Source organism: Furipterus horrens, unplaced genomic scaffold, assembly GCF_987537825.1.
Source record: "Furipterus horrens unplaced genomic scaffold, mFurHor1.1.pri manual_scaffold_1, whole genome shotgun sequence".
In the NCBI taxonomy this organism is placed as follows: Eukaryota; Metazoa; Chordata; class Mammalia; order Chiroptera; family Furipteridae; genus Furipterus; species Furipterus horrens.
This window is the reverse complement of record NW_028327171.1, coordinates 180,731,467-180,755,599: the sequence shown is the minus strand read 5'-3', so window position 1 is coordinate 180,755,599 and position 24,133 is coordinate 180,731,467. Positions and strand designations below refer to the sequence as shown.

Sequence of the window (24,133 nt, the reverse complement as noted above, 5' to 3'; positions counted from 1 at the left end):
AAAGATTCTTTCCTTCTAATAGCCTTTCTTAAAAGAAAAAACAAGGAGAAATAAGCCTTTCTTTCTGTGATTAAGCCCCATCTATGTTTAAAACATAAATGAACTAGGAAAAGTTTAAGGCACAGAGGCGAGTGTTCTGATTTGGTTGTTTACCATCAATCAGACCGTTGCTTGGCAGACACTGGATGGTTATGAGCCTGAACAAGCTGAAAAGGGGCAGGAAAAGAAGTGGAGGCAGCATTCTTCCTATTTAAAGCTGCATCGCTTGAAAAAAGTTTTCGCAGTCTGTGCTGAAGCTGGTGCTGAAAAAGGGGGTTTACAGAGGCTGCCCTGGGGCTGGTGCTGAAAGAAGAGCCCGCAGTTGACTTCATGGTGCTACAATAACCTTAGAATCTACTTTTAACTCCCAGGAGGACCCACATGTCTAATATTTAGACATGATGGCAAACTGGGTGGAAGCAAGACCTCTCCTCATTCTTACTGTTTTATTAGTGCAATTTGTCTCAATAAAAGCCCAGGAAGAAGACGAGGATGGTGAGTTTGTGTTTGCTTTCATTGTGGTGTTTATTGCGAGGTTTGGGAAATAGAAGGAATGTTAAGCCTCAGGAAGAGTGTGAAGAGGAGGTTCAGTTCTGAAGTTGAGAAGGGGGCTGACAGCACCTGAAACGGCTTGGAAGACAATAGGGATGTTTGTGGGTCTGGAGCTTCTACAGCTGCCGATGGGAAGAGTACAGCACTGAATATTTCTGGGAAAACCTAGGATAACGCCTTTTGCTTGAATATGGAGAGTGGAAAGTTTAAAAGAAAAGAAGAATGCTTAAAACGGAGCACTAAAGCACTTTCAGTTAGAGGAGTTCTGTGGGCTGGCGTTTTCAGAGCAAGGAAAAGTGGCAGCAGAGGCTGGGTAGGGTGGAGTCTTTTTTGTAAGGAACTTCAGCGGCTTCATAAAATTCTTTGTTTAGAAAAACCTCTGCAGCCACTCCGATAACTGATTTTTCTTTGTCTTTGGCTCCTTGTTCTTTTCCCTATACAGACGTTCACTTCTTTCCCATTTGCATTTGTGATCTTAAAATCGCCTTTGCTTACTTAGAGAGACAGTCTCCTTTATTTCTCCATGACAGAGGCTGATAGAAGCCAGATTTCAACAGTGGTATTTTCCCACCCTACTGACTTTATTATCAGGACAGTGCTGGTTCCCTGCTGGATCGCGGAAGGCAGGAAATCAGCATGCCTTATATAATTTATTTATCATTGAGTATTTGTATGCACATTATTCTTTGGATACAAGTTTTTTTCTTTTCTTTTTATTAAGACAAATCTTGCTTGGTTACCAATTTTTTTTTCCTTTAAAATTTGCCTATTTTAGGGTTGGATTATATGGTATGGTTAAGCAAAAATGCATGGTTGATAGAGAATCAAGAAAATATTTTAATTTGTTCTAGTGATTATTAAATCCTTATTCTCCAGGGCTGAAATTTTGAAAACAGACTGTACTTTTTTATAATAAGGCATTATAGATTTCCATAACTATTTAATATCAAGCTTGAGCTTTTAAAATTTAGCACATTTATTAAACTTTTCTGTTACTGTCTTTCATATATAATTATATATATATACACACATCCATATGAGTGTGTGTGTATAAATACCTGCTTCTGTACATTTTTGCTTTAATGATGTTCATAAAATTAATCTAGAGACTACAAGTTCTAAAAACCATTTAAAGAGTAAAAATAAAAATCTGGATGACTACCTAACAATCTGTGTGGAGTCCCATAGAGGGGGCACTTTCTAAAATTTTATAATTTAGTTACTTTTTTATGTTTTAAATGTCAGACAGTTTATAAAAGTTAAAAACTATTGAATTTCTTTGTAATGGTGTGAAAAACATGTGTTGTTTGGAAGGGTATGGATGATAATTGAATAGGAAATAGAATCAGAAAAGGGGAGGAAAAAAATACAGAATGTTACAATAGAAACAGAAATTCTGATTATAAAAGGAACAGTGGACTCCCTACCCCCTACTGAATAACCAAGAACTTTAAGTTAAAACTTAATACAACTTTCCTTGTTAATATATTTTAAAATAAATAACCTTTCTAAAGTATGGAAACACTTTAACATGTATATATTGTAAATGAATGTTTCATAAGATATGTGGAATAGACTATATGTTAAAAGATTTTCCCAAATAGTAATTATTCTGTAGGTGTTTCTGAAAAATGAGCAGAGTTTAATTTTTCTCAATACTAATTTACATAAATGTTAGGAATGTGATCCTTGGTGCAAAAATGTCCCCAACTCCACACCAGTTCCTCTCTCACCAATATAACCAAACAGCACAGATACTGGAAATATAAACATCAGATGTTAAAGAAAAAGAGTAATTGCTTGCATGCATATTGCAAAAAATAAATTCCTCTGTTTTATTACTCAACCTAAGAGGATATATGTGATAAGTCAATAGCAAAAAAAAATAGTAATGGCCTTAATTAAAGATAATATAGAAATAAATTTCAGAATCCAGAGTTATATAACTTATACTTACTTATCACACATATTTTGGTTTAAGTTATATTGTATGGATACTTGTCAATACTTTATTTTCTCTGTTCAGGTTTGTAATAAGCTTAATAACAGTGTCATAATTCTGAAACTCCATGTGATTTTAGGTTTGAGGAACAGTAAACTTAGGTAGATGCTTTAAACTAAAGTATCTAATGCATAGGTGCAAAACAAATATATTTTTCCCATTTTAGTTATAACTAAGTCATTTAATGTAATATTGACTTTGTGTGCAAATATTTCCCCTTGGAAATGTAGAGGCCTGTTATCACATGTAAGTACATATTTACAAACTTTTTCTTTTAAGACTTCAAGGTATATTTTTCCTTTATTTGATTGTGATATTTACTGGAAATGTGCAACATAAGCATAGTGCCTGCCTGATAGAAATACTTATGAGTGATGAGAGTAAAGGAAGTAAATAAAATTTTAGGTTAGTTCTAGGCCATAATCATTACTATTTCTCATTACATTTTAAGAACTGAATAAATTTTTTTTAACCTTATAAGAATTGAAAGGAGAAAGTTTGGGAGCTGGGTTAACTTTAGTAGAAACTATTAAGTAACTGAAATCAGAATTAAGATGACAAAATGAGCTTTTCATGAGTTTTTGTGTATTTATGTTTGTGGTAGGGGGTGTTTCAAAAGGCTCCCCATTTGCTTCTTTGTAGGAAAAAATACTAGTGTATGTATAATAATTTTTATATTTCTAAATAAAAGTCTTACACCTAATGAGCTATATATGAGTACATTCTTGTTATTAGAAGTAGATAGACTTAATCTTAGAAAATAATCTTTGCTATTAATTATTAATATCAACAACAGAGGAAGAGTGGAGAGGAAGGAAGGTACAGAAATTTGCTGTTTTACTTCCAGAGACTGTAAACACCAGTGCTTTTCAGGAGGCAGACAGGTAACATAAACAGGTAGAGCAAGCCTGTGTTTGTACCTCATCAACAGATGATGGGCCTTTTAAGAACTGAAGATGCATGGCCACTTTAAGGCATTTGAAACTAACATTTTCAGGAAGCATTGCATAAGCCAAATATGATGTATCTGAGTGCCAGGCCTGGATCATGGACCATAAATTTGCAACCCTGTTGTTGCAACCCTACACTGATATCCTGGACCCAAGCCAACTTCCGATTACTAAGAGATGAGACTCACAATCCTTTCTCTATCATGATCAAATGCATTTTTATTATCTATGAGTATATATACCATTTATTTCATTGTTAAGATACAAATATGAAAAAGTGGATGCTTAACATTAACAATACTTGGATGGGATAATTTTTAAATGAAGCAGAGAATATGAATACATAACTTATATAGTCACTCATAAATGGTTTAAAACTCATTACTATTGAAACAGATACTTTGGGTTGTACAGTACATACAAACTTTTTTATAGTGGATATTTTAATCTAAGTTCAGCTGAAGATAGCAAAATACAGTAGTTTAAACAATAAAAATGGGTGTTTTTTAATATATATATAAAGCTCTTGGGTAGTGAAAGACTGGTATTTTGGCTCTACAGAGTCATCAAGGCTCTTGAAGCACTATACTCTCACATCCCTAGAGTAAAATCCTGATGGTCCTAGATGGCTGCTGGTTGCTCCAGCCGTTGCATTTATTTTCCAGGCATTTTATAGAGAATGGAAGACAAAGGCTGTTGATTCCCTCATTTTAAATGAAAATGATTAAATCTTCATACCATTTCAACTTACTTGTAGTTGGTCAGAATTTAGTCATATGGTCACACAAAGCTACAAGGGCAGCTAGGAAATGTAGTCTTTTACTGAGTAACACTAGCAATATGCTCTACTAAATAGAGTTATGTATGTTATAAAAGATATAAAAGGGAGAATAGCTATTAGGCAGCAACTATAGTCTTGACCTCTTTGAGCACAAGCGTTAGCTCCTTTCAGTGGAATAGATAGATCTTCTGGTTTCAATGGACAGAATATAATTGAGTGACGAGATCTACCCTGGTTGTTACCCACTTTTAGGTTAAACTATGAAGCCAAGGACATTGAATAGCACTTAAATATTAGGTAGCAATTTTTTGTTTCCTTATTCTTTTCAGATAAATGGAAAGTACTTAACACTTTTATTCAAACTAAAATGAGGCTTTATTTTGAAGAGTATTTTTATGAGAGAGATAGAGAGATTGGTAGATTGATAGATACAGTGAATGCTTTATGTTTGTCAACGAACACAATGTATATTTTGACTATGACTCATTAGGTTAGTTGGTAAGCAATGCACAAATAAATATTGATCTGGCCATATAAAAGCCCACCTGAAGAGCTTGTTACTAATACAGATCATAGATTCCCTCCTTCCCAAATACCCTGATTTAGTAGATTTGGATGGGAATTGGGAAGCTTTCTATGTGATACTGGTTTATGTTGGTGAATCGCTGTATTAAATCTCTGCCTAACATGCTTTTGATCTTGACATGGACCAGTTGGCTTCTTGTTCCAAGGCCACACACTATGACTTTGGTATTAAATTGCTGTTCTAATTATCTCTTTCACTTATGAGTACCTAATTAAAGTTTGCCTGTAAACCATTGCAATTTCGCCATCGCTTCTAGAAAAATAACTCAAGGCCCAAATCCTCCTCTTTGCAGGGTACCTGAATCATTCTATGCAAAGGACACAAGTTATTCAAACTTACTCCAGGTGGATATATAGTTTTCATTTTCACCCTTTTCTTGCTTTTACTTCTTGCTCTTCACACTTTTAGCACTATCACCTCAGGCATGAGGTTTATTGTGTTGATTATTCTAGAAGTGCACATAACACAGGATGTGAAGTAAAAACAGAAAGAGAAAGCTTTGTTTTGAGGATTTGGGGGACTTAGAATGAAATTTTTTAATCCAACAATTTGCTCCTACTCGAAGAATAATTCATGCATCATCACTTGGCCTAATATGACATTCATAAAGGTTTAAAAATGAATCAGTCACTTTTGACCTAACCTTTTTGCTCTTAGATCACAATCTTGAAAATTTGTTTTACATGTGAGAGATATAGTAATGGTAGAGGGAAAAGACTAAAATTGTTTATTATTAATGGATCTAGTGTATAAATCTTGGCAAGTTGCACAGGATTGTATAAGAAAATGAAATTATTAGGAAGATATTGACAATTCAGTTTTCCTCTAATATTCTTTCCATGTAAATTTCATCTAAATTTCATGTAATACTGTTAAGCTATTATATTCAGTATTTAAAAGAGTATCAAGTCTTGGCATTCACATAGGGAGTAATTAATCCTATGGAAAATTTTGCCTTAAAGTTGTGACCATATTAGTGGCCTTAGAGTTTTTATTTTATTTTATTAATCTGTTTGAAACCAAACCCTTTGAAAGAAATCAAGGTGGTACCATCTTGTACTGCGTATATTTTCTAAGGAACAGTGTATTAGGGAAATTATAATAGCACAAGATTTTCTTTACCCACATGTTGCCTTCTACAGTGAAGACAGTAATATTAATAATATTAATAAATTAATATCAACATATTAATTTGGAAATTTGTCCCTTCAGCTTTCTGCTATAATGGTCAAACTCAAAAATGTTTATATGCTTTTAAAAAAGTTTAGATGTAGGAAGGAGAAAAAGATAGTCACAGTTTTGTTTTTTTTTTTTTGAGAGGGGGTGTTTGCTTAATCAGTATTATAGATTCAGTTTCAAGATAACAACAGACTATATCCTTGCTGGAAAAATTGCTTGTAACATAAGCCTCATAGCCTTGTTGCAATCTCTAAACTTGAATAAGTGAAGTAAGCCCCAGTCTAGCCATCACTGGGAGAACACTTGGGTTCTGGTTCTTCTCTGCTATTTAGCAGTTTTCCAGTCTGCAGAGTCCTTTAACCTCACTGAGGCTCTGGGTCCACATCTGAAATTGGGGAAATTGTACACAATCCTGTCAATCTGATGAGACTCTTAAGAGGGTCATTTGGGAACTTTACCTGAAGATAATTTTAGAGCACTTAAATGAGTCACAGAAAGTGATATTACAATCTGATTTCAGCCATTACAAACCTTAGAGGTCTATTTTAGACTTCCACCAAATCTTTGAATGTGTTTTGAAAAAACTTCTGGATTTGTTCTTCTGTATTTTGTTCATTCTCCATTATAGGGAACTTACTCCATCTATCATGCTCTCTTTTCCATAACTTCAGTCATTTCCTTTCACGGGACTCTTCCTCCTTAGCACATAAACAAGCTCAGTGCTTTCCCAGGACCTAACTCCCACCCTCTCTTTATCTTTAGCCCACTGCTTTAAAGGAGTAGTCTAGTTCTCTGCCTGCCTCCGTACCCTTACTCATCCTCCTGAGCTCTGAATTCTGCTCCCCTCCATTCCATCTAAGCTGGTCTAATAAGAGGAGGACTGAAATGTGTGGTGTTCCAGTGGTCCCCTTGCACCTCTTCGGCCTTTCTTCCTTATTTGATAACATTGACAGCTCCAGATTTCCTAAAAGATGCTGATCTTTGAAGTTTCTCTTTCTCCCTACTGGACCTTTCTCTCTCAGCTTTGCGGCTCCTTATTCTCCACATCCTGTGGAACTTTTTCTCAGAGGCTTTAGTTCCCTGGTTCTCTCTGTGTGTTCTCTTCCTTGATCATCTAGGAATCTTGCTCTTAGGCTTTTGCTTAACAGATAAATGGTGTTAATTCTCATATCTTTCTCTCCAACCTGGACCTTCCACATGAACTTCAGAGTATCCAACTTCCCACTGAATGTGCCAAAACCACTTTAAGTTCAGTGTATACAAAACTCAGTTCATTATCTTCCTTCAAGATAGGCTTCTCTTTCTTATGTAGTCCTTATATCATTGAATGGCAACATCATTCTACGGTCAGTCATTCAAAATTTCTAATCGATCACAAAATTGTGCCATTTTACCTGCTAAAATTTTTTTTTCAAATATACTTTCTCTCCCTCTTTACTAATAATTTCTAGGTTCTGGCCCTCATTATTGCATATTACTGCAATAACATCTAAATTTGTCTTTTTGCCTCCCATGCGACCACTTCCCACCTGCCGGTATATAGACCCCCTCTGTTGCCACTGTGATATGTAACTAAAATCTGATCATGTCATTACCTTTCTTAAAACCTTCATTGACTCCCATACCTTGAAAAAAAAATGTTCAAGCTCCTAAGTATGGTATACAAGACCTTCCATGATCTGGTCCATCTCTAGAATTTTAGTCATATCAGCTATCATTCTCTGCCTCAAAATAAGGAATTGCTTATAGTTCCGACCTCACACTACACACACATACACACAAACACACAGTTTCCCAAATTTTAACCTTTGCTTTTCCATGTCATGAATTTATTTTTTGTATTCAGTACATAATAGTTATTCTATGCATATATACCAAATAAATATTATTCCTAAAAATCTAAAAACTAACTCTCCCCTATTTATTCATTCATGTATGCGTGAAATGATTTCAAATTCAGGTTTTTCAAATTATATTTGCATAGTCTTGGACAATATTCTTGGTTTCTCTATGTCTTTGTTTCTTCATCTATCGTCGTCGTCGTCGGCAGCCGTCCGTCTCGAGAGACGATGGTGTAGCTTCTCAAGAGCTGAAGCTACAGAGCCTGGGCAGGGTGATATGGAGGGTCTGCTGTTGCCCATGCAGCAGACCCCCCCTCTCTTCGCAGCTGAAGGATCCAAGGGAAAGACGGAGTCAATACAGCTTGGCTTCAGGTGCGCCGCAGGAGTTGCCGGTGTTGACTACAACGTCAAACCGCCTTAGGGACTCCGGCTCCGGATTTTCTGTCGGGGTTTACTCCCTTAGCCTTTCCCCTGAAGAGGTATGCTGCAAGGCAGCGGAGGTTTTTTGGAGTCAGAGTTTTCCTTCTCTGGTTTCTTCATCTATAAAATTGGAATAATTATATTGACCTCAAATAGTTATGATAAAGACTATCATGTATGTAAAATTACCTACACAGTAGTATGGCTACTCACCAGCAGTAGGCACTCATCAATCTAGGCTTGACATTATTACTGCATTACTATTTAGTAATATAGCAATTAAAATAAATGCTTATTAGGTGACCCTAAGAACAAAAATGTTAGATGTTATAAAAAATAAACAACTTTTGCTCTCAAAGAGATTAAAGTCTGGTATAAAACTTAAAATGCAAATTTTATCTACTATTCTATTATGGTCATTTTGACAATGCATCAATATTTGTATTGAATACCAAATGAGCTATATTTTAAGCCCATTTAAAAATTTATTATTTGAATAGAAGAGTTTTATTGTATTGTCTCCTTGTGTAGGTTTACTTATGAAAAGAACAAAAGAAATAAAAACCTCTTTCCATTGGAGACTTTCTAATGGCCATGTGATTTGAAACATCACTCCGCCTCTCCTATTCATATACACCCCCCACACACACACTGTGTTCTCTGTGATTGTTCCCAGTGTGTGAACAAGCCAAGCACGATCCAGTCCATGCCCCAGTGCTACCTTGTGCCTGTCCACCAGTTCTGCCTGTCTCAGAACTTACTCTGAAAGTATGATACTCATAGAAGTCTTTAAATAAAAACTGGAAGCTTATTTTTCACACTGCATTGCTCTGGGTTTCATTTGAAATTAAAGGAATTGCAGGGATTTACAAGGCAGCTCCTCAGGATTATTTGGATACAGCAGTAGGGGTGACCATTTTTTCCAGACTCTGCAGCAAGTCTCTTCATTTTCCAAAGGCTGCTGGTTTCTTTACTCTCTTCACTCCCTGGAGTTTTGTGAAATTGACTCCAGAAAGCTGAAACTGATGAAGGATGTAGGCATAATATTCATACTCAGACTTTATTACCTTACTGCATTTTTCTTTTTTCTCAGTTTTTCAAACTTCAACAAATTGATGGGTTTGACTTAGAAAGAGGTATGTACATGAAATTTTACTAGATAATTCATAGCTATGAATTCCTCTAATTAAATCTTTGTTATTCAATATGGTTCTGTAGCCATCAGCTTAAAATTTTTTCACTACGAAATTTTAAAAATAGGGATGGTTGCAATAGCAAATGCAAGTTGTTTATAGAAAACAATATTTTATTGATCCTAAATAGCAGTTTTATGTTTATTATTTGCTCCTGAAGTAGAAGAACCTATCAGATTCATTTATGCTAGTTTGATGGTATTTTTAAGCCTTTTCTTACTAATTTTTTTCCAGAGCTTTATATTGAACAAATAATTAACATACGGTTTAATTCAGGACATCATATTTTTGTGTTACTGCTAAAATTTTAGGTATAATTTCTGGTAAGATGAACTGGTGGACAATAACTGGTTACCATTGGGAGATAAACTGAAAAAAAAGTCTCTAGTTTTCTGGTCTTTGCCTACAAACACAAAACCTCTGAAGTTTTATGGAGATGCTTATACTTTCTCTTGAGAGGGCAGAAGGAAACTGGCCATTCCAAGGCAAATGAGTGATTCTAATACAAGAATTTTCTTTTACATGAGTTTATAATGGAAAAAAAAAAAGACTTGGGTCAATGAAGAAGGAACAACTAACTGAACATTTAGTTAGGGAGCTTGTGTTCAAGTCTTAAAATGCTGTAAGTGTTCAGCTTAAGTGCTGAATGTTTATAAAAATCTCACCTCTTTCTCCAACCTTTCTCTATCACCCCTTAATCTTCATCTCTACTGGTTAGATTAGGCATGTGTTTGATTGTGCTTTTATTGTTCTTCCCTAGGCATAGTAAAACTGAGTTGAATTTTGCTGAGAAATAACTAATAAATTCCTGAACCAATGGAGTTCTCATTATTAACATAGGAAGATTTCAATATACTTAGAATTTATTTGTTTTATTTTTTTTAAGTGGAGAATTATGTAGAGAATGAGACAAAATTTAAACAGAATTACTTCCCTAGAGATAAATCAGTGAATACATCCCAAGTTCCATTGGCAGTGTTTATTTGGGTATGTGAAAGATGATGTAGTAAAATTAAATTAGTATTTTCAAATTATAATTAAATTAGTAATTTTATGATATTTTGGTATATTCATCATATAAATATGTTTCATAAACTTACCAAAGGTACACTCATCTGAGCTTCCTTGTATCCCTTCCACATCTGTCCCATGGATGCAGTGTTGCTAAAGTCCTAGGAAGATGAGCAGGTCTAGTTCTAGGAAAATTTTTTTTTTAATAAATTATTTTATTTTTTAGGGAAATATACTTTCAACTTCCTTTATCTTTCAAGGAGAGGAATTCAGGATTCTGCTGAGAATCAGAGTCTCACACTGTAGTTCCATCTGGATGTCACTCTCCTGAATTTTTCTTTAAGTTACAGACTTTTCATTCTACCCTGGCCTACTATCAGAACTTACCTGTGTGGCACCCTCTTTGTTCCTATTCCATAGGGAACTAATATAAAATACATGACCCTCTAGTTATTATTCTATTTCACACTTTTAGTAATTGTACTCTCTTGTAATGTGAGCTCATTATATGGTAATTTGCCTTCTACGATCTTTTCTTCAGTATTCCCTGGCCATCAGACTCAGCTGACATTGGCAGGTGAAACACAGCTGTCATGGGCATTCTGCCCTTGCCCACAGAAGGTTATACCATCAAAACATTAGAATCATTTTAAATCTATTCTAATAGAAACTGAAAGTTGCCTAAATAAAAATGGAAATTTTCCCACCAGATTCTCACTTTTTCTAAAGAAGAATTTGGAGTCTTCAGGAAAGAACCCTATGATTATGGATCATATGGAAAGCATACATGCATGGAGGGCTGGGTTTTCTGCAGGGACACAAGGATTCCAGTGGACAGTTGCTTATTGAAATGCACTAAATGTAAGGCTCCAAGCTAACCTGAGGCTCCGTGATCATACCTACATCTCGTTTTGTAAGATTTATTTAGAGAGTTTCAAAGAGGTTAGGGAAGTTTGTTATATCTCTTAATTTTTGTTCTTTTATTCTTCTGATTTTTAAAAAACCTATATTCCTAACCCATAGCCATTTTAAAATAAATAAATAAATAAATAAATAAATAAATAAATAAACCCTAGCACAAAACTATATCTGTATTCTTTTGAGCTAATAGCCTATAGGCAGTAGCAATAGGACTTGTGTCACAGTGAAATTTTTTTGATTCTTGGAAATTCTTTTCAGTTCCCAGCTATTACAAATTTTCTACACTTAGACTCTTGGCAAATTCTACATTTAGAACTTCTCCTTTTCCATTTACTTTCACCAAGCAGTTAATAGAGCATGGATCTTCAGAGTTTCACATTTGAATACTGTCTTTGCCATCTGTAACCTTGTGACCTTGAGCAAGTTACTGATCTTGAGATTCAGTTTTCTAATCTGCACATTGAAGAATTAAATTAAAGTTCTTGGCACTTTGTAGGCACTAAAGAAAAGTGGATATTATTAGTGTTTTTAGGTTAGATGGAAATAATTTTCATCAGATCATTCCCAGTCATTAGCCTTGATAGGAGAAAATATGGGGGGGCGGGCAGCAAGTCCTAGGTACCTGGGGCAGAACAGAGAGTAAAGAGAGAGGTATACTTGAGAGGTTTGAAATGGAAAAAACACATTTTTATCTTATGTTTTTCCCTTGGGCTGGGCCTGTGTTCTACTCTTGATTATTCACAAAGCAAGTCAGGAAATGCAAAGTGGCAAAACCCCTGGAAGTTATAATTTGGTATTAAGATGTATTTCATAAACTTGGCAGTACATAAACTCATTACATTTTATCTTATTTTTTCCTAATATAATGATTTTGGAAGTTGTATGCACATTTGGTTCAGGTAGAGTTGTTGAAGAAAAGTGAACCTGTGCTCAATACATAAAACATTTGTTTACTTTCCTGATATTTTACTGGTGTATGATAGACTTATATGAACCTCGGGCAATGTTTTTGTGAACAGTGGCATGCACCTCCATCTGGGTGGTCCTCGAAGAGTGAGGAGCTTGTGTGAGTTCACTCAATATGGCAACAGAGGTCCGAGAGCACAGAGCCTGGCTCGGACCACTGAAATGAAGTCTTCACTCCTTATACATTTTGTATAAATGTAATGTGTTGGAGCCTTAATTTTCTATTTATAAAAGAGGATAATACTTTTTATTTAATGATCTTGCAGGTTCAAAATAAATAATTCATATCTGTGGAAATTCTGTGTCAGCTAGAAAGGCCTATATAAAGGTAATGTTATTATTTTAGCATGCTTTTACTATGATGAATAGTTAGCTGAATGCAAAGTAAGTGTTTTAAGTGAATGATAATCCAAAAGAATATACAGCTCTTCACAAAAATAAAAGAAAGCAAAGTTGCTGGTTTTGTTTAACCTTGCAAAGCTGTTTAGAAACCTCCCAAACCCCCTGAATAGGAAAATAAATAGGAAAAAATTAGAATAGAGGCTTTGGCTTGAGGATAAACAGAACAGATTGAAAAACAAAATGTGTTTTTTCTAATATAACTGAACTGTAGTCTCTCTAAAAGCAAAAGTGCATTGTAGCTTCCTGGCAGAAGAATGAATCCACTATTATTATTACTTTTTCCCTATTCATCTCTCATCAGGAAGCCTGTCTCAAAATCAAAGTTAAGCTCTAAGGGCCTGTTTATAACATGGTATCTTTTATCCTGGGTCAGAAGGTGACTTTGAGCTAGAAATTTAAACTGGTGACAAATATCCACAGCAATCTGAGCCAAGTGTTTAGACAAAGGTTCCATCATCCCTCAGCCCTGTCTATTTTCTGGTATATTTTAAGACTGTGTACTTGTACAGAGAGAAACATGCAGTTAAAGAGATGAGGGCCTCAACTAAATAGACTGTTACTTTCATGAATGAATTGTTGAAATAATTTTAAAGAAGAGCTTCTAAATTAAAACTGGACCAAGACACAGGAAATCTGCATTCTAATTGCAGCTCTATCATGAACTAACTTGGTGATTTTGAGGAGTGATTTAAATTCTCTGCACCTGTTTCCTCCTTTGTGAAACCTATGATATATTATCCAGGACCATTTCCTTCTCTGCATGTCTGTGACTATAGAAGATTTATATAAACTTACTTCACACAGGTCTGATTTCTGGTAAATGACTATGAAGAATCTTGTACATGTTTGGTAGATTGAGGTATCATGCATTATCTCTATAGGTAATGTGTTTGTGTACTTTTAAATTAGGATTTGAAGTTTTGATCCAGATTTCTCCAGGCTATTTACCTATGATTCATTTAAGGAACACAACTCTCAATTGATCTGCTTTTCAGTTGATAGCTTTATGATGAAGTTTTCAGATACTGTTGTAAAAAAAATTGTGAAAAAAGAATTTACAGTAATCTGGTAAAAAGTTTTGTAGACTTCAGATTAATTTTGAACTTTTCAATTCGAGATAAAATAAATGTATCACGTGTTGTGTTACACTATTGTAACCATAGTGTAATAAGATTCAATGTTCTCTCTCTATTTTTTGGTGGAATGTGTGGTCAGAATTTAGCAGTATCATGGACTCTTGCCCTTAGAGTCGATTGTCTTTGCATTGAGACGCTGCTTACTTTTTCCAACAACCTATTTAACCTAGTAAACTGCTGTTCTGCTCAGCCTTAAGAAAAGAAACAAGAAACAGCATTGAGAGGTTATGAGCTTTTACTTGAAGAGTAGATAGATTTTCATACTTGTTCTTGATTCCTTATTTTATAGTTGTTCTTGAGTCCTTAGTTTTCTTTGCAATAATACTTGTTGGGAGATATGTATCTGTTTATCTGAATATTTAGAAGATTTGATTTTTCTTGAGCACAGAACTTTATGGAACATACTCTTTATTCATTTATTTTTTAAAACAAGACTCCATTTCTGTGTTTTTTCCCCATTTTCTCTCCTTCACTAACACTGACTGAGCCATCTAAATATTTATGCCTCTAAATCCTACTAAAATTTCACTCCCTGGTTTTTTATATATATTTTAAAAGAACTATGTCTGTCTAATCCAGGTACATAAAACAATTAGATTTGAAACCTAATGAAATTTTAAAGACACTAATCAAAAATACTCTCACCTGTGTTCAAATTAGAGGTGCCAGAGGAGAAAACTGTTAGGTTCTAGATTCATGCACTCTTTAATAAGTGAGATTTACTTGGCCATTTTAAAGCACTTGACAATAATTTACTTCCTTGGGGAATATAAATCCCATCTGCACCCAAATTCATTTCATAAGTGTATTAGTAACATTAAACATGGCTTCAGATGATTCTGGAAAATCTGATTTTTTTATTAAAAGAAATAATAATCTGATCACAAGTAATGACAATTTCAACTTGCTTTTCTCTACAGAGGAGGATATCCCCTTTATATAACCCATGGAACAGTTACATTCACTTCGTTGTGTATTAATTCAGTAAATACTGAATACCTGTTGTTTACCAGGCACTTTACCGGATGATACAGAAACAAATATTTAATCTTTGCCCCCAAAGAGCTAGTTGTCTAATGGGGACAAATAAAGCCAAGGCCAGTACCACCTGGTCTGTGCTGTGGTGGAGGCAGTGGGGACACAGGGGGAGCACTGGATGACATCCTGCCATCTGCTACCTGAAAGGTGGAGGGCTGGGATGAGAGGGGAGGGGAGGTCTCAGAGGTGGGAACACTTGAGCACAGTCATTCACCCCATTATTTCTTTTATCTGTATGCCTTCCCCTCCTTCACTCATCTAAATCCTTCACATCAAAATCAAGTTTGATGCACATCCTCTTTGAAACCTTTTGGATTAAAAGAGCCATTTTTATGTTAATTATCAGATTGTTGCCTAATTACATTACTCAATCTTGCCTAAGTTTTTATATATGTAGCAGCAAACTTAAAAAACTGAAATCAGCTTTTATGCATAGGTTGGCTATACTCAGTGTCTTTTTGTGTAAAGCCTCATAAGAAGACATGCTTCAAAGCACACTAATTGGCTACTAAGTAGAAACAAAAGTTAATTTTATAACTTACCTATTATATTTTTAGTGACTTTAGTCAGGCTATGAGAACACAGAGATGAATAACACACTATCTTGTATTTAAGGGGCATCAGTATGAGGGGAATTAACATATGAACAAATAACTAAAACACAATAAAACACAATATAAGAAATATGATGGAAAATAATGGTGTGGGAGTATCCAACTCACTTGTGAGAGCAAGGATTGGTTTCTTGGAGACAAACCCAAAGCCTAAAGGGTGGTTGTGTGGTAACCAGAAGAAAACAAGAGAAGAACTAGAGGGTGGCATCTAGATAGGAAAAAAGTACCTGAAGAAACACTCAGAAGTATTAATTAGCATTATTTTGCAAGAAACTACAACTACTTTAATGTCTTGGAGCATAAAATGGATGGTAGGATGATCTTATTTATTATTAGAAACTTGATTTTTTTGGGACAATTTATTGATTGATTGTTTATAAATTCACTATTTAACAGCAGTAGAGATAACAAGTATAGACTATTTCTTTTCCTCTTCCTGGTCAATAAAAAAGCTGAGTTGTGAAGGGAAGAAGAAAAATAGGACCACAGCTGGAATAAAAGGTAGCATGCGGGGATTTTGTTTTATTTTGTTTTCAGGTGACAGGATGGGATGTTTATAGGCTGAGTGACAGTGTCCCACGGAGAGGGAAATGTTGAAGATACAGAAAGAAAGGGCCATAAAAATGGACTAGGATATAGAACGGCACGGTGTTGGGTGTAAAGGTGGAGGGGTTAGCCTCAAAGAGGGGACTGGATGCCCTATCTTTGACATTTGGTGCAAGGAGGCAAAGATGCAGCTGCAGCTTCAGGTGAAAGTGATATGTTTAGGGTACAAGGGGTGGCAGTGGGAGGCTGTGAAAGTTCATGCCTGAATAGATCAACTATTTTTATTGACTCAGTTATCTTAATGCATCAATTTTAATTAAATGAAAAATTTAATCAATTATGTTTAATCAATTCAATTATATATACTGGGATGTCTTTTGAGATCAACTGATCTACCTATTGCTCTGTTTGTATTGATACGTGCATGATGTGAACATTAAGTTATCTATAAGTCATTTGTTTTTATTGGAAATGTTGGTTAGATATTAAACAGTTTGTTCAAAATGATTTTGTATTATGATACACAATTTTTCTTTTTCCAACTGGGCAAGGCACTGTTCTTTTTGATAGTCAGCTTCAACCTTCCATCGTTCACTCCACCTCCTAGCCTACCCCCATCAGGTGTTACCAAATCTCTAAATAAAAAGAGATTAATTTTATCAGAGGCAAGGCTGGGTTTTCTGTGCTGGCCAGTGGGTCTATGTTCAGTTGACATTTATTTGTAGAGTTTTCTGACTCTACAAATAATAATCCCATGTTATATCTAAGTAGGATCATACAGCTCATTCATTTGCTGTATGCATAAAATCTAAGAACCTTAATTTGCAGGTGGAAACTGAGAAGAGATGATGCAATGGGTGTTGGACAGAGATATAGAACCTCAGTCTCCTGGCTCCCAATCCACAGCTCTTTCAATTGTATTTTATAGAGAGAGAAAGGAAAGGAGGGAGATAATTTTAGTTCCCAAGGAAAGCACTCCACACCTATATGAAAGTCACTTTTGTTCAGTGCTGCGTTCTTAGAAACCTTAGTGAGACAAAACCTTTGACAGAAAATAATTAAGGAAAGTGTAATTCAATCATGTAGCAGCTTAGTTTTGTTTTGTTTTTGTTTTTTAAGATTTTTTTCAGACCTGGAATTTGGGGATTATCATGAAGAGCTAGAGTAAGGAAGGAATAACCAGACAACTTTTAACTTACCTACGAAAAATTTTTACTTGAGACAAAGTAGGAAGCCTTTTGAGTGAAAATCTGCATAGAGATGAAAACAAATGCAGTCACAGGACAAGAACCGAAAATGACTTTGGAAAGAAAAATAGTGCTGGTTTAGCATTCACTGCGGCACCTCTGATTATTAGGTTTTCTGTCCTAGGTTTATATACTCCACTGATTAAAATGGCCTTCATATTTAAAGAGTCTCAATAAAAGAGATACAACTCATTATAGATATTTATAAAGGGAATTGATGGATATATAAGAAATGGCATAGGAGTAGATGTACTTAAGCTGGTCTGTAAATTAAAAGCTATAAAGACCAGACATCTGAACCAAAACTTTTAAGTGGGAGAATGTCCAATAAAAATGTTTATTTGCTGAGAGAATATTTTTGTCCTGCTGTAATAGTGGTTTTACAAATCAAAACATTTGTTTGAGCTTCCATGAAGGTTACAAATGAGTTAAAAATTTAATCATCTGTAGAAATGTTTTATTAAATTTTGTGAATATTGCCCATTGATAATTGATTTTTCAATAACAAATATTTGTCTGACAACTGTGTACCAAACCAAGTGGTATGGTGCACTCAACCTATATACTTATTAATACATTCAGATGCAGAATCCTTGCTTTCTGATCTTGGGAAGTTTCCAATTTGGTTGCAAAGCAGACACTTGAAATAATTAAGCTAAGAAATAGGATATATAAGCAATGAACAAAAACCATTAGGCTTTTGAATCTAAGCCTGGAGTAAGTTAAGGAAAGGGGAAAATCTGCTGGAGACCAGGAAATGAGTGAAAGTTTCAGAAAGGAAGCAGACAGGAGAATATAGTGCATAGAAGCATCAGTGGGGGTCTTAGAAGAGACCAATTGTATCTCTGTAAGTGTAGCTAAGGGAAGAGTGGCAGAGGAGAGGTATTGATTCTGGCAGTGTCAAGCTTTCTGATCTTGAGATATTAGTTGTCCAAACAGTTAAGAATCAAAGCAGAATTTCCAGAGGTTAGACTGCTAATACAGTCATGCATTGCTCACTTAATGACTGGGGTATGTTCTAAAAAAATGTGTTCCCCACAAACCTAGATGGCACAGCCTACTACAGACCTAGGCTATATGGTGTAGCCTGTTGATCCTAGGCTACAAAATTGTACAGCAGATTAAATCAAGTACGAGAGAAAATGAGGCCATCAAGAGACTAGTACAGTATAACATGGCATACTGTTTTAAAGCAAACATTTTTGTAAGTATGAAGAGTATTCTCCAAAATAATGATAAAAAGTATAGTATAGTAAATACATAAGCCAGTTACATAGTTGCTCATCATCAAGTATTATGTACCATACATAAATAATTCTATGTTTTTTATGCAACTGGTAGCACAGTAGGTTTGTTTACACCAGCATCACCACAAACATGTAATGTGTTGTGCTATTACAATGACTATGATGTCAATAGGTGATAGGAATTTTTTGGCTCCATTATAAACATATGGGACCACTGTCATCTATGCAGTCTGTTGTTGACTGAAACATTGTTACGTGGTGCATAACTATATTGATTTCTGAGTGAATTTCATATAGTGGCATTGAGGTCATATATTTAAAATTCTACTCAGCTAATTTTACTTTCATATTGTTTGCTAATCCTAAGGAACTACTGGGTATTAGTAATGAAATGATTGATACAATCGGTTGGTTTTCCCACAGTGCTAGTAATTTTAGTTCTAGGAAATATTTATAATGCTATGGAGGTGTGATACAAACATAGAGAACTGTGATCAGTGGGTTAGATGACAGGATTGCATAAAATCATCATTGGCTCTATGATATTTAATCTATATGTGATAAAAACACTTGTTATCATAACATAAACTTTCATAAATTACTCAATAAAGTCATTACTGTACAGTCAATCATTACATGTAGCTTCAGCTATTACTGTGCTGATTCTCAGAAACTCTTCTATTGATTACTGGTATGATTACCTAAAAACTTTGACTTTCTAATTAACATTCAGCAGATATTTGTTGACATGTACTGTGTTCCAGGTATTGTGTGAAGCTGTAGGAATACCACGGTCCCTGCCCTCACTGAACTCATAACATCTGTCTGGAGTGAGAGGGAAAAAGAAATATATAGAATGGGAATTTTATAAAAATTCAGTTGTCACGATTACATATTTTCTCTATTTAGATCAAGAAATAGTCATATCTGTATAATTAATATCAGATAAAAATAGTTTATTATTTCAGTGATTTCATTGATAGGACAAATTTTGTTTCTCCAAACCAGCACATACCAGGAGGAGCAGGTCAGTTTGACCAAGCTCTTGGCAAATATTTTTTCCAAACAAGAATACCACAAAACACTTAGTTCCACTGAAGAATAAATTCACATTTTGTTTTCGTAATTACAAGCACATTATATTCCAAACTTCCTGTTACTGATATATGTGAAATACACCTTGACATAGACAATAGTATGGGTTGGGGTTCTATGGTTTCCAGTCTGTTCAGTCAGGTTGGCAAAGTGGTGCGAATATCACTTCCTCTAGCATGAGAAGATAACAGAATCTTGTGTTTGTGATTATTGTTCAAAATAAATGATGAGATTATATTCTTGTTCTCTTTGGACCTTTTAATTTAAACATCTTTAACATGCCCTATTCACAATTTTATGTACCACTGTTTTGTTTTTTTGCTTATTTTTGGATTAAATTTCCAGATGTGTTATTATTTGTATATGCCTTAATAACTTGAGTGAAACAAAAAGAAACAAATTTGTACAACTGTCTCTTTTAATGTAACCTAATAGTATTAGCACTATTTGTAGTAAGATTTTCATATATCTCACAAAGCTCATTTAGAACATTGTTTTGTGCTCCATTCTATCTATCTATCATCATTTATCAATTGATAATCTTCATTAAACGTAGCTACTTGCTCTATTATAGTCTGAGTGCTGAGTGCTGTTCCTTGGGGAGATGGGTGAAAAATATAGAAGGTAGTCAGAGCTATTACATAGCCATATTAACTGTTGCCTAGACTAAATTTTACATTTTGTTGACGAAATGCCATTTTTCAGCTACCACGGCAACTAATCCTCAATTATATTTCCACTACTTTATTGCAATTTTTTTGAGTAAATTAGTAGGCCATATGCTCATTATATTCTATAGTGTGAATTAATATTGGATTTTGTAGTAGGTTTTTTTTTGGCATTTAAGAAGAAAATATGATTCTACATTGTCATTTTAATGCGATTTACTCTTGGATAATAGAGTCAAATATTTGGCACAAAATGTAGTTGTGACATCGATATATTTTGGGGTATGAAAAAATAACATTTTAAAATTATTTCAACTTTATCTTTTATTACATTAACAGTCTTGTTTGTAAAATTTTTAAAAAGTAAGAAAGGTGGGAATGCAGACTGGTGCAGCCATTATGGAAAACAGTATGGAATTACCTCAAAAAACTAAAAATGGAACTGCCTTTTGAACCAGTGATTCCACTGCTAGGATTATACCTGAAAAATCCTAAAACCTTAATTCAAAAGAATTTATGCACCCCTATGTTGATAGCAGCCCTGTTTACAATAGCTAAGTGCTGGAAACAGCCTAAGTGCCCATCTGTAGATGAGTGGATCAAAAAACTGTGGTACATTTACACAATGGAATACTATGCAGCAGAAAGAAAGAAGGAACTCCTGCCATTTGCAACAACATGAATGGAACTAGAGAGAATTATGCTTAGTGAAATAAGCCAGGCAAAGAAAGCAAAATACCATATGATATCACCCAATACAGGAAACTAAAGAGCAACACAAACAAACGAACTAAATAGGCAAAGACTAGAATAGTAGTCAGTAGGGTGGAGCGGGGAGGGAGAGAAGGGGGATAAGTAAGGGAAGGGTCAGGTCAAGGAACGTGTATGAATGACTCATGGACATGGACAATGGGGAGGGATATAATTGTGGGAGAAGGGATGGGCTGGGAGGGGGGAGCAATGAGGGAAAAATGGGACAACTGTAATTGAATAACAAAAAATAAAATTAAAAAAAAATAAACTGTTTTACTTTGAATCTTGAAAAAAAAAAAAAAAAAGCAGCTTTCCATAATCTCCATCAAACTATTGTTAACATCATTCCAAATCTTCCAGTTTCTGTTCTATATCTCAATGTGTAATATTCTGCTTATTTAATGCATATGTCTTATTGGGGCTCTCTCCATCTAAGCAGTATATTCAGACTCTTAAAATTTATATATAAGCGCAAGGCCATCAGCAATATTAAAAAATGAAATGTCCAAGTATTGACAAATCCTTTTGAAAGGACACTATATTAAAAAGAAGAAATAAAAATAGGTTTTTTAAAAATGTAATATAAATTATAATTTCATTGTGTTTTTATTTATTTTTTACTTTTCTAATTCTACAGCCTTCAATGTACATAGTCAAAAACAATTCCCTAGAAACTGGAAATTTAAAATTAATTTATTTAAAAATATTTATTAAGTGCAATATGACAGACACAATCCATGACTCCAGGGATACAATAATGCGCAGATCTCTGAACACGTGCTAGAATTCTACTGCAGGAGGTGGCTGGCCAATAATGGCTCTCCAAAGATGCCCATGCTCTAATCCCTGTAACCTGTGGATGTCTTACCTCACAGGGTGAAAGAGAATTAAGTTTAATGATGGCATTACAAATGCTAATCAGCTGATTTAAGAGAGGGAGATTAACTTGGATTAACCGGGTGGGTTCATGTCACAAGTGTATGTTCAGGATAGAGTCTTTCCTATAAATCAGCCAGGCAACTAACTGCTCAGCTAAGTTGCCTGCTGAGCAGCTCAGCACCAAGGAATAAAGAGTCACACACAGTAACTATGTTATCCACTCGGCTTCTATTGAGTGCAGGTTCACTCAAAGCAGAACATCAACGTGCATTAACATCCTACTCACATTTTAACAATCTAAGAGAATTGTAACACACAAACACACAGTAGTCATGGGAGATAATGAACCTGGGTCCCAGAGTCTCAGTCTGCAGGTCCAGGAGACAGCATGGTGGGCAAAGGAGTCCTCAGCACCTTGCAAGGAAGGATCTCCAGAGCCAGGTGGGCAGCAGCAGTCAGGTGAAGTCCTCAGTCCATCAAGGTGGAGCCTCTGGTAGCCAATGCCAAGGGAGATCAGTGTGGCATGGGGCAGCACTCTGGTATGTGAAGCTCAGCTGTCTCAGCAGTGGTCTGGAACTGCCTCAGTTATACCTTGAAACCCTTCTGGGTTTCTCGATAAGTGTCTTGGCACCCCTGATGGCAAATGGGGAATTTCCCTAGGAGCCTACCTATGGGTGGTCCTGCTCTGCAAACATGGCTGTTCTGCTCACATGTGCAGATGTCTTAGGTATGTCTCCTTGCCAGATGTGTCTGCTCTGACTTAGGCAGTTACCTTCTTGAACCAAAATGTCAGTTGACATGTGTGACTCCACTTTATTGTCCCTGTTTTCCACAGTTCAATGTAATTACAATGGTCTTTATAAGAGGCAGAATAACTGTAGTCAGGAAAGACAATATAACAACAGAGAAAAGTGAGAGTCAAGAGATTCAAAGATGCTATTCTGCTGGTTATGAAAATTGAGGAAGCATTAATGCATCAAGCAATGCAAGGGGCCTCTAGAAGGTGGAAAAGACAACAAAACGGATTCTTTTTTAGGGCCTCCAGAGGAAGTGCAGCCCTTTTGACTCCTTTATTTTAGCCTAGTGAATGGCCATTTCAGACTTCCCACCTCCAGAATTGTAAAATAATACATTTGTGTTGTTTAGCCAGTAAATTTGGAGTAATTTGCTACGGCAGCAAGAAGAATCTTTACGCAATAATATAAAAGTAGAAGAGGGAATTAGAAGAAAGAACCAGAGAGATGGTAGTGTGAAATGGACTGGCTTGGAAGATTGAGTGCAAACACGAGCCAAGGAATACAGGCAGCCTCTGAAATCTGGAAAAGACAGAGGAATGAATTCTTCACGAGAGCCCCTAGCAGGAATGCCAACAGCTTAATTTTAGCCAATGAGACCTATTTAGGACTCCTGACCTCCAGAACTGCAAGGTAATAAATTGGTGTTTTAAAACCACAAGTCTTTGGTTTTTTATTATAGCAGGAATTGAAAATTATATAGTGGGATAAGACAATATATAAACAAAATATTTTTTATAAAAATTGATACTTATAATAGTGGCATAAAGGAATAAAAACAGAGTAGTGTTCTGGAGCTGTGAGGCCCCATATATAATCCACTAGCCATTTGCCATTTGTAGCTAATTAAATTTAAAGTGATCAATGCTTTAAGTAAAACAGAGGAATGTGATAAGAGCATTTAAAACCTCCCAAAGTGCATTAGAAATATGATTACCATTTTATTTTAAAGTGCTCATAAAAACCCATTCATTCATTCAATAAACATTTACTGAAAACCTAATTTTGTGTCAGGTTTAATGCCAGGTAAAACATCAACAAAATTGAATGTGACAGGGATGGTAAATCACAAAACTTGCAGTCTGGAAGATTTTTTCTTTTAAAATTACAGTTGTTTTGGTAGCTTTGAAAGGCCATAGATGCTGTAGGTGGAAAGCTGAACTGCAATATTGCATTGTTCTTGGGAGGGCAAGGGAAGAGAGGAACTGGCAGATTTCTGATACACTGGGGCCTGCCCACCTTCTGTTCAGTATCAAAGACATTGGCCTGGCCA

General features: G+C 35.2%; 1 protein-coding gene across 1 annotated transcript in view; it reads left to right on the top strand.

Annotated features, from left to right (window-relative positions):
- The first annotated feature begins 243 nt into the window (after positions 1–243).
- COL5A2 (collagen type V alpha 2 chain) overlaps positions 244–24,133 on the top strand; it is a 142,248-nt gene continuing 118,358 nt past the window's right edge. The window contains exon 1 of the mRNA XM_090281585.1: positions 244–534. Coding sequence (XP_090137711.1) covers positions 438–534 — 97 coding nt within the window. The 5' untranslated portion in view covers positions 244–437. The remainder of the gene's footprint in view (positions 535–24,133) is intronic.